The sequence below is a fragment of the Lepidothrix coronata genome, unplaced genomic scaffold (assembly GCF_001604755.1).
Source record: "Lepidothrix coronata isolate B3197 unplaced genomic scaffold, Lepidothrix_coronata-1.0 Scaffold104, whole genome shotgun sequence".
Taxonomy (NCBI): domain Eukaryota; kingdom Metazoa; phylum Chordata; class Aves; order Passeriformes; family Pipridae; genus Lepidothrix; species Lepidothrix coronata.
This window is the reverse complement of record NW_016690284.1, coordinates 599,698-611,640: the sequence shown is the minus strand read 5'-3', so window position 1 is coordinate 611,640 and position 11,943 is coordinate 599,698. Positions and strand designations below refer to the sequence as shown.

Sequence of the window (11,943 nt, the reverse complement as noted above, 5' to 3'; positions counted from 1 at the left end):
CATCATCAGACATATGGATTGAAGGTCCAGTACTGCTTCTGTCTGGTATCTCACTGGAGGACATTTGGGTTGGAAATAGAATACTGCTTCTGTCTGGTATCACATCAGCAGACACGTGGGTTGAAGACCCGGTTCCAGCTCTGTCTGGTATCTCACCAGGAGACACATGGATTGAAGGTCCAGTACTGGCTCTGTCCAGTATCCCACTGGAGGACATGTGCATTGGAGAACGAGTTCTGGTTCTGTCCAGTATCCCACCAGCGGACATTGAAGACCCGGTACTGGGTCTGTCCGGTATCACACTCGAGGACACATGCATTGGAGACTGAGTACTGGCTCTTTGTTGTGTCATGCTGGAGGACATTTCAGCTTCTGCTGGCAATAGCCAAAACTCTGGGACATGAGTCTGGTCAGCCTGACTATCTAGCTTGAAGCTACTTGGATGTTTAGACTCTTTCCTGCTTTCTGGAATAGAATAAAGAATAAAAAAAAAAATCAAAAGGGAATCTATATTTACTGTTAAATACCTTTCACAAAAGGTATGTATGTGAAGTACTTGCAAGTGTATCCTTCTTGTTTGAAGCACTTATTTAAAATACGTGGCACCTGACCACATACATTAATCTCTAATAGATAGAAACAAGGACCTTTTATCAAGTATTCTGCACCAGGAAGTGTTAGAAAACAATAGCATACTTTATTTGAAGAGCTACAAATACTTAGAGAGAACTTTTAACCCTTATCATTATAATTTCTAGGGCATGAGTCATTTTAATCAAGTAAACAAACTTATTTTACAGTCTCCCTATCACTGTCACTAGGAAACATTTGCCATGCTAACCACGGAAGGTACTCATTTACTTTTTGATTTATTTTACCATCAATTGAAATCAAATACTTAATACTCTTCAAATGTCAGTCTGTTAGAAGATGGTGCGCCTATGACTTCCAGATTATTCCAACAGGAATTCACAGAAATTAAGGAACAGCATTATTGAAAAACCACATCGTTACTTGCTCACAGCAAGATCCTTCTTTTGGGGATGTTTACACAGCTGTACTGCTGCAGAATGCAATTCTCTGACTACCACACCCCAGAAGTCTTGTGTTTCTACCACCTGCCAGTGGAAGACTGCCCTAAAATTCAGACTACCAACTCTTCTTATGTGACTTTTCACCTCAGGATGTTGCCATCTCTGTTTCAACAGCTCAACTGTCTTGCTTTTTTTCTCGAGCGCAGCTATATTAGTAACTTTAACATAAACTTTCAAACCCGGGGCCACTGTGAAACCATAGATATGGAGGTTCCACTCACTGAGAGCTGGCTACATCTGGTTCTGCACTTTAATTACACTTGCATCCTATTAGCAGAACCTTTTGCCTTGTAGGCAACATTTAAATCAAATTACTATAATTTCCAAATGTGTTACAATAGCCTAACAAGCTAAAAGTATACATACCTAGATACTGAGTATCCAAAAAATTTTGTATAGAAAAGGCTAGATGAGGTAGTGAGAAAGCCAAGCAGAGTTTTCATCCAGCCTGCATCCAAATCTGCTCTTGCAATATCTGGGAAGCATTCCCCCAGTCATGTCCTAACACATGAAATATGTTATGGCTTTGGCCCATGAAAGACACTCTCTGGCACTTAACATGACACCAATGGACTGAGTGTCTTTCTCTTTTGAAAAAAGTCTCAGGCGGTTTCTGTTGACACTAGTTTTACTGCTCCATTATGTTTATGATTAAGTATTATTGTATTTGCCTACAGAAACTATGCAGCTTGAAGGGAGATGCTGGCTAGGAAACTACATCGAAATGACAAAAATTGCTTGAGAAGTGATTTACCATAACTTTCACGAAAGGTGAATGTTTGTTGTCTGGATCTTTGGGCTGCAGTGTGAAGCTGAGGAGATTCTCTCAGTAATGTTTCAATTCTACTAGCTGCAAGTTGGTAGATGTCCATAAAACTTCGAATCACGTCCTTTGAAAAGTAAAATAAATCATCAGTGACAAGCAAGCTATATCTAAATGCCAAATAACACGCTTCCAAATTCATTAGGGAAGAGAATTTTTTGTTAATTGGAGAAATTGAACAAGGTTTATAAGCCAGACAAAATAATCTGATTACAATACAGCTTGGGAAATATAATTGTTTTTATGTATATACTGGAAGAATGTCCCAGTTGTAATATTGATTAGATTGATAATAAAATCAGCAGCATGACAGAGTACCAATGATTAGGCAGTACTGGAAACTTTATGTCTACCATAAGTAGTTGAAAATATTAGTCTTCCTTAAAAGTAGCTGATCACATTTTATAAGTTATAGTTTTCTCTTCAGATAATATGAAATTGTCCTTTTGAATGTAAATCTGTAGTATAGACAAAAATAAATTTAGTACCTCAAAGAGGCATTTACAAACCTTTTTTGCTGTTTCTCTTTCTCAAACACACTACTGCTTTTCAGAATAAAAGTTAACATAGCTGAAATCAATCAGGTTTTGTCATTGTGAAGTGTAGGAAACAGCAGTAGCAAATTAACACCATCATACATCTTTTCTCATCAGAAAAATCATCCAAAATGTTTCAGTGCTATGGTGCTAGTCCTAAAAGAGGATCCTTGCAGATCATATGTGCTTGTCACAGATTGATTATAGCAATTCTAGAGGACATGTCCGCAAACAATTCCACTCCTTTTAATAAGAAGTGTCCCTAAAGTGATTATTAACTTCTTACCTCATTCAACATCACAGGATATAGTTTTGCATACAGTGAAATTAAAATCAATTAGCTGACTCCTAGTTATAAAAGGCAAATTTTATAATAAAATCTCTATAATGTTCTGAGAAAGTTACCAAACAGGCACAATGTAACCAGAGATGAGGAGAGGGAGAAAAGGGACAGGGAGAGAAGGGACTTCACAGTGACAGGACTGTGAACCATTGATGCTGTTTGCCTACCTCCTCAGTAACCACAAGCGGGTTTTTTTAAATTTGTCTTGCTCATATGAAGAGGAAGAAAGGGAGTGGGATAGAGGTATATTAATTTTCAGGTATACGTGCATTTCTCCATGGTCATATTCCTATCAGTTATTTAACACCCGCAAAATTAGTACTTCCCATTAGCTCTGAAATAGCATGTGCAAGAGTATATATGGAAATTCTTTGTCTTTCAACTGCTGACTGCAATAGTTTTGAAGCTTTTTGCTCTCCACACATTCAGAGCAGTCTAGCTGCTTGTTCTATCTCAGATGCAAAAAAAAAGAAAATGAAAATAAAAATAAAGAAAGAAACAGGATTGTTTTAAACTCTAACCTGGAATGCTATAGCCTCTGGCCTGCCCCAGAGTTCTTCATCTGGAAGGGCATCTATTTGCAGTCTGGGTAGCTCCAGGCAGAACTCAGCTGTAGCTGCTGCACCACTTGGCACCAAGGCCTGCTCTCTGACCTAAAAAGAAAAAAATCCCAGTATTGATGTTGATTCTCCTTCAGAAAATTAACAGGGATGAACTGGTCCACTTGAGCCATTTGAGTGGACTTGCATGGATGACTGAACCTCCAATCCAAGAATAAATTTAGGACTATTTGATTTTTCATTGGAAATAAATCTCTAATTCAGAGTGCTGGGAAAAAACACTACAAAGAAAAGGATCTTTCCCCAGTCTCAAATGAGAAGGCCAAGGACACAGCCTGTACATGTTACTGTAAAAACACAGAAGTTTCTGCATGACATCCACCTCAGAAGCTTAAGAGAAGCTGTATGAAGATGATGGTGGCATGAAGCAAATTATCTGTCAGCATATTTTGCTACAGCTAAAACACATATTTTAGGTTCTATCACTTTCTGTGAACGTTAAAAGAAAGAGAGACTTGAAAAAGATATCTGAAAATTAAATTAACAACAGTTTTGGTGAACACAGAATCTAAAATAAGGAATAGATTCCCACGTTGCTAGGAATTAAAAATGTAGTGGAAATTAACACTCTAAGGTAATAAAAAACCACTTTCCCCCCCCTCTATGCTGCTCTGGATTAAAAATAGTTATAACGCAATCAGTCATTAGAGCTACTGTTAAAAAACAACCAACCAAACAAACAAACAAAGAACAAAAACCCAAAACCAAAACAAACCAAAAAGCCACCTTTCTCCCAAATAATTAATGTATACAGCTTCGCTGGACCTTCAAATAATCCTATACCTGGGAAAAATATTACAAGTGAAAGAGACAACTTAATATTATTACTCAATTTAAAAAGGGTTTTAAAAACATCAATTAAGTTTCTGACCACAGGTTATTACTTACTGTCTTCTCCTTATTCTGTTTATCATGTATCAAAGGTTTAAGTAGTACACACAAAGTCAAATATTTTATGGCCACCATGTATGTGACCTCAGCAAATGACCTCCACCTCACCCAGTAGAGAGTTAACTCAACAGCAGTTGCCAGTTTTTTGGATGTTCCATAGTCAACCCTTGGCAACCAGAAACAGTAGTCAGTGATTGAGGGAAAGTGAATTTTGTAGTAACTTTTATATTCAAAATAAGAAGTTTGTGTGCTACAAAATTACATTTTATTTCACTGCATTTTTTTTAAGATTAAAGAAGTTGAAGAGGGTAACTTCACCCCTAAGGAAAGGAATTTGTTCTAAAACAATTTCTACTCCCCTCCTTCCCTGAGGATAAGCGGTTGTAAAACTCTGATGTCTTTGGAAACACAAATCAGAGGGAACCCTTCAAATTCTTACCATCTGAAGCGTGGTTTCCACAGCTTTCATATGAGTAATGATCAATTCTCTGTTACTATTACAAGAAAAAGAAAAGCAAAAACAAGTGAGTAGTTTATAAAACTAAAGTTCTACTGATGTAGAAATTAATTTTCTGCTACTTTATAACTGTCATGTCTTATAAAATAATTCTTGATAACTCAAACTCTTACAATTTTATCTCTCCTTTTTATATCTCCCATGCAAACCCTAAAAATAGTTCGTGTACCACTATTTGGCAAATTTCCATATGAAAAATGCTTCTACTGGGGATAAGACTAGGTCCAAAATGGGTTTCAGCCCCTTTGGCAGCTAAAACCTGTCACCCAGCTGATGCTTCTGTACTTATTATTAATAAACTGCATCTCTCTATAAAAAGACTATGTGGAAATAGAAAGAATAATGATTTCTTAAATGAACAGAGTGCTAAGGATTCGCCAAAGAGATGTTTTCAAATCCTTAGGATAACTGTAAACAAATGCCCATACCACTTCAGCACTCAGAATCTGGAGACTATTATAGGATAACTACAGAAAACATATCATCTAGTATTTTGAGCTAATAGTTTTCTTTTTAGAAGACAATCTCCGAATTTCAAAGAGAGGCAGATGTGCTTTTGTCTTCTAGCATCACATTAGCCAAGGCTAAAACCCTGCACATGAAAGTAGGAACTGATGTTTTGTCTGGTTTAAGGGATGTCTCCAAGGTCCCAGAACTTACTTCTCTGCTGTAAGCAGGGCACGCTCTGCATTTTGGACACTCTCTTGCAGTCGACGCCTGTCCTGCTCCATTTGGGTAAGAAGCCTCTTTTGGTGGTTCAGAACTCGGTCTTTTCTTCTCATATCCATTGCTGTCTCTGGGAGACTCTGAAAGCAGATAGAAAGCAGAATTACTTGTCAGCTCAAATAATTAACTTCAGTTTATGCCACTGCCAGTTAACCAAAGTGGAAAACTAACTGGCTGTGAGGTAGATTTGGACCATTGCGTACTAAGTTTTTGCTTGAGAATTCATAAAACCATTACTGACTCAGAACCCTCCATTTTTACTATATTGCCTATGTACAAATATGCTTTAGCAAACAAAGTGATTGTAGTCACTTACATAATGCCACTTGCTGTCACAACGTCTGTAATTTCTAGATAATAGTCTAAAACATAGATCTCAGATATCCAAGTAAGTTTAAGTGCCACAGGCATTTCACCTCTAGTGGTTTAGGCTGAATTGCAGTGCCTCAAAGATTTAAGCTAAGTTTAACATCACTTTGCTACAAAGCAAGCATTTGTTCTCATGAGAATATCTATTCTAATCAACAAGAAAAGAATGCATTTTTCATTTGCATTAGGTCAAAATGTTTAGCAAGGTATGATTAAAAATGCTTTATGAAGCCATTGAGTTGTACGTACTTTTGAGTTAAAGAGCTTAGTAATTCAAACATACTAGCTGTTCTTGAATAATTCAACGTAATAACACCTCTTCCAGAACAGACATCCTATATTCACGTCACTCAGCTTCAAAGTAAAACTAAACAAAACTTTTAAAGTGTGTGCAATAATATTAATAAAAGAAAACATATAAATAATGGAAATTATTTTTTCAGGGACATTATGCGGCTATAAATGCAAGAAGAAGGAACAGAAGGCACAAAATTGTCTATCACCTTCACCTGAAATCCACCCATGAATAGGGAGGCTGCTCAGGGAAAACACTCATTTCTAACAAGCCTAGAAATCCCAAACTCCACCTGAATTTAATGAATTTAGATGTGTGTCTTTAGCAAAGGACACTACGTTTTCGGAACACAGAATGTGCATATAATGATTTTAATGAAATAGATAGTGAAAATAAACATGCCAAACCTTCATATCAGAAAACATTTTTCCATGAGTGTTATCAAAGCATTTGGATGAGATTCTTTTCTGACTTATGACGTTGTAAATCAGTGGCAGCTTCACTAAAATTAGCACAGTAAACAAGCCCAAAACGGAGGGTATCTTCTTCTAAAACATGTATTGAAGACTATTTTGGGGTATATCAGTGGCAGCTACATGATTTAACGTATATTGCACTTGAAATGCAACTCATTAACAATTTATATGACTTACTTCATAAATTTAAAAATAGATTGGTTTTATTACAGGTACTAATATCTCTAAAAGAAAGTAACTATACACACAATGACCATCATTAGGAAGAAAAAAAATTACTGCATTAAGACTAGCTTGTAACAGGAGTAAAATTTCTGTCTGGCATTGATAACCATTTAGCGTTTGTGTAAAAGTATCTTTTCGAACACAGACCAATCAGAGCTACTGATTTACCACATCTAATAAAAAACAGTAGCATAAAATAGTTACTTAGTCTCAGTTGACCTTGACAGTGATGAGCTACCTTGGATGTTTCTATGGTATAAGCCATTAAAAAGATAAAAATATGCAAGATTAAAATTTGAACTGATAAAGTGAAGAAATTAAGTATTACTGCTTTAACAACCCTACTTTATGAAAGTACATGAATACCAAAATACCTCCTTATTGATAGCTGCTAAGCATGAATAAGTTTAAAAATAAGCTATCAAAACCAAAAGTAGCTATTATATTTTTCCCCCTCTGAATAAACTGAATAAAGAATTCAAAGCAAGAATTTGTAAGAACACTGTTTTACAAGATCAAGATTGATTATTAAAGATTAGATTGTTCCACTGTACTGCAAAATAAGAGCTACAAAAACAAACAAAAAAAAACCCCTTAAACAAACAAAAAAAGACACCCCACTCCCAAACAAACAAACTAAACCAGCATTCTGAGCCACAAAACCCGATTAGCTAAGAGAAAAGGGTCTGTCAGTTGGAATGCCAGGGCACAGGCAGAGACCCTTTCTGCCTGTCATTAACAAAGGCATGAATAAAGTGGAGTTTTGGTAAGCTGCGAGAGAGAAAAAAAAGTTCATTAAAGTCTTTTCCTACAAGTTTAAAAACAACACCTAGAGCTCAAAGGGGGGGGAGGGGGAAAGTAGTTTAAAATCTTTTCTGAGTACCCAAAAATTCTGATTCAGCAGTAAATGCACATGTTCTCCTGTAATTTTATTTGCACAAGACATGCAATATTAACGAGAGGTAAATTTCTGATAACTATTCCAGAAGAATAATCTTACCCTTATGGATAGATTTAGGTCCTGGCCTTTATCTGCTGTTTCGCTGGAGAGTATTTGTAGTCTATTGTTTAACTCATTTAGCTGTTGCTCCTGTTTAATTAAAAGCAGTCTTGCCTTGTGCTCACGCTGTAACGCATTACTTAATTCTTCATGTATATTGTCTTGGGTGGTCATTCTCTGAAAAGAGAAATAAATTGTATTTGATTGTATTGATAACTATATTCACTAGTTTACCTGCCTGAATTTCTAAGTTCCACTTGCAAACCTATCAAATTCTAAAACAAATGCATGCTAAAGATTAATAGTTAGGTTTTTTAACATGAAGACAGGTTACTGAACAATAAAACCTCAGACTAGCTTATTAACAGTATTTTTTCTAAAGAGCATGCAGGGTACTGTTAAGACTAGGTATTCCTTATTCTATCCAAATTAGCACTCTAGCTTGCAAAATATCAGTTTTTAGAAGGAAATATATACAGATCAATATCCAACATTTTAGTGCATATCTTGTTAACCCTTGTGAACATTTTCTTGGACTTTTTCTCCCCTCCCCTCCAGTTCTTCAAGTAAAATCATCTGCATTTGAATGACAATATAAATTTGAATTGACAATCTAAAATGAGACAATTTCACCTAACTATCCCAGAATTGTACAGTAATAAAACTCATTAAGAACAAAACTGACGATGATAACATATAGCCTTCTTCATTTGAGAAAAAAAGAAAAATCATTTTCCCAGCTAGGAACAGGAAGGAGAACGGGTGCAACATCATCTAGTAAATATTCTCTGCCTGGAAGTGTTTAGGTTGGGGCACACTGGAAAGTCTACCAACTAGGCATCAGGATCAACACAACCATGGAAAACACTGCTTATTTTGGGACACAACTGTTTCAGTTACACTGTGCCCCTGTAGAGCATGACTAAGGAACCTTAACCATTCACTTTCTCAGGAAGCTCAAATGTGAGCTCAGTTCTGATTTCAGCCTGTAGAAAATAAGCACGGGAGGAAAGGTGCTTAGGGAACCTCTAGTATGATAAAGCAAGGCAGGTTTCCTCCCTCCCAAGAAGGACTGAAGGCACAGTTCCATAAGTATGACAGGGATCAAAGTGACAGTTCCTCAATGGCATCAGTTCTGCAAGCACCTCATCTGTTACTCACTATCTGAGGGCTTCAACTAGTTGAGGAACCTTTTTTGTTATCTCCTCTCATTCCCGTCAGACAGTAGTCTTTACAGGTTAATGAACCCATGGTATTTAAGTAAAGGAACCAATGACAGTTAAGACTGAGGGGAATTTGGTGTATATGTGCACTGAGAAGGCAGAAGAGGTATTTTTTCCCCTACCATAAACTTACTCACTCAAGGAAACAGCTCCACTAAAATTTGTGTTAACTATCTCAGCATATAACTCACAGTCAAAGACACAGTAAAATGTCTATCATAACAGTAAGCAATATCCATGCAGAGTTTAAATGGTTGTATTTATACTTTATGAACTTCTCATAAACACACTTACTGAGCACCCTCATTCCAACTGACTTTACTCTGCTGAAGTGAAATCTATAAATTCTTTCAGGTTATGTAAGTCACATCAACATTTTCAACAAATGGAAGAAAACCTGGGTTCCTGGAGACCAAACATGTAATTTGCACAGAATATCTCCTTCTACAAATCAAAAAGAAACTTCAGTGGAAAGGAGATAATTCTAAAAACATCTGACTTCTAGTTTAGTGACATTTACAAGGCAAGTTTTCTGGAAAATTCTATCAGGACTAGATTTTATATTTGTTTTTCAAAGGAACACAAAGCAAAAAAATGTGTAAAAGGGAAGTTCTCTGATGAGCAAGACAATCTTGAAATCAAATATGCTTACATGCTGTAATGTATTTAATTGCTCTTGCAGGCTCCTGGCTTTTTCAGCATCCTTTTTCATCTCATTGAAACTCCATTTGAATTCTTCAAGTTGCAGGCCCAGCGAGCGGCACTTTGTCTCTGCCATATGAAGTCTTCGTGTGTATTCAAACACCAGCTGCTGCAAGGATGTTACATTTCTCTGTTGGCAATAGAAACAAAGTAATGTGCTATAAAATGTGCTGTTTTAGTGATAAAATAAATCACAGCTAACACCCAAGAAAATTAAGACAAAGCCTTTTTGTCCTCTGCCTCTAAAAGACATTCACAAGTGCAAAAATGTGAACCTGTTTCACCTATTGAGGGTTACTGAAAATTCTGTTTATAAGGAAGTACTGTTTTCACGTAAGGCCCACAATAAAAGACAGAATATGAGAGAAAGAGTTTATCCTTCCATTATAATTAAAGGGAACAAGGTTACCTTCTCATGGTAGACATGAGAAAATAGGAAATACTTTAAAGAAAAAGAACCTTGACAGTTAAAACCAAAAGCAAGTTTGTTCCTATAAGCAAATACAGTTCTGATGGAACCTCAAAAAATCTTTTACTTGCATACACTAAGCCTCTTCTAAAAATCCTTTCACAGTAAAAAAAAAAGGTCTATTCATGGCCCAACACTTTTGGGTGTTACAAATCAACTTCTGATTCCATTGCAATGGATTCAAACAATCTGAAACACAATTAATGATATTATAAAGAGAGACTCACTGTAACACTTATTCTGTGACCCTTCTGTTTCCATGAAGTAGCACTATAAATATGCTTACCACACTGGGCAGTCTCATATGCAATCCAGCTTCCAGGGCCTGGTTATTTATTCTGAGAAGTCCACAAGCCAGCCTCTGTATCAAGGAGTCCTTCTCCAGGTAAGTGATGCACCTGGGATAATTTAGTGGAACCGTCCCCAGCATTAAGCAGAGCTTGTCCATAAGTTTTGAAAAGGAGCTCCTGGCTGCATTTATAAGTGAGTTTCCAGAAAGCCAGGAGTTTGGATCTTTAAGAAACAACAACAAGAAAGAAACATCAAGTAGGTTTTTTAGTGTCTATTGGTGTAATACGTGATTCTTTTTCAATTATACAGTATGAACCCTGTAAATATCCTGAAACACAGAATGCTGAATCTGAAACACAGTTCAAACTTTGCTTTGTGAGGACATAAATTCAAGTTACTGAAAGCAACATGATCAAAGAAGAAAGCATCTGCAACTGAATCAAAATAAGGTGGCAGTCTTCTGGTACCAGTTTACTCTTTAGCCCTCTGGGAAATGTGTCACCTTATCTGTCCTGCTACTTCCCTTTATTCACATAAAGTATCCCTCCTTCAATGTCCTTTACTCTGTGACAGAAATGCTAGGACTTTAAAATACAAGATAACAAAGAACCAGGGATGGCAACAGTGCAGATGAACTAAGGGAGCTTATATCAGTTCTCACTGCAAATAAACTCCAGAAGCACTCTCCAGCCTTCTGCCTTCATGACTCTGTACACTTAATAAAATATCACCAATGAAATAAAGTTAATCTATTCTAGCAATACAGCTCTTCAGAGATATAATCCAGAATAGTTTACCTAAAATCCTGAAACTGGAAATTATGTGATCACCCTGGGGTTTTTTTGGTTTTGATTTTGGTTTTTTTTTAATATTTCTATCACAAGAATATACTTTTAAAAGTACCTGGTTTGCTAAGGACATCCTGCAATTCAGAGAGGGAACTGATTATTGCAGAATGGAGGTTAGAGCTAGTTAACCAGCCAAGAGCTTCAAGGCAGTCAGCTCCATCTCTATAACCTGTGAAACAGAATTGCAACTATCAATATAACAGGATCACTTAGATATGGCACACTACTATCTCCAGCTCTTTCAGAAATTGACCAAAACTAAGCATATAAGCCACAAACTAGTCAGGACTATTTAGACTGTATTAAACATGCTTTCAAAACTACTGAAACAGAAAAGTAGATGAATCTCTAGTTTGCCAGTCATTTTTGATACCACTTACCCTTTGTGGGGGGAAGCATAAACTGGTCTGGTAAAAGAAATGGACAAGCAGACTACATGATCTCCAAAGAAAATTTAGAAATCCCATACTAATATTCTACATGAATCAGAAACCA

The 11,943-nt window shown here is 36.5% G+C and overlaps 1 protein-coding gene across 4 annotated transcripts in view; it reads right to left on the bottom strand.

Annotated features, from left to right (window-relative positions):
* Positions 1-11,943, bottom strand: part of LOC108501595 (coiled-coil domain-containing protein 171-like) — a 46,570-nt gene that overhangs the window by 2,501 nt on the left and 32,126 nt on the right. For all 4 annotated transcript variants that reach the window (XM_017823654.1, XM_017823653.1, XM_017823652.1 and 1 more), the window contains 10 exons: positions 11,504-11,617; positions 10,596-10,822; positions 9,791-9,970; positions 7,916-8,092; positions 5,485-5,630; positions 4,747-4,801; positions 3,318-3,449; positions 1,849-1,984; positions 318-465; positions 9-119 (listed from right to left, as the gene is read on the bottom strand). In XM_017823654.1, coding sequence (XP_017679143.1) covers positions 9-119; positions 318-465; positions 1,849-1,984; positions 3,318-3,449; positions 4,747-4,801; positions 5,485-5,630; positions 7,916-8,092; positions 9,791-9,970; positions 10,596-10,822; positions 11,504-11,617 — 1,426 coding nt within the window. The remainder of the gene's footprint in view (positions 1-8; positions 120-317; positions 466-1,848; positions 1,985-3,317; positions 3,450-4,746; positions 4,802-5,484; positions 5,631-7,915; positions 8,093-9,790; positions 9,971-10,595; positions 10,823-11,503; positions 11,618-11,943) is intronic.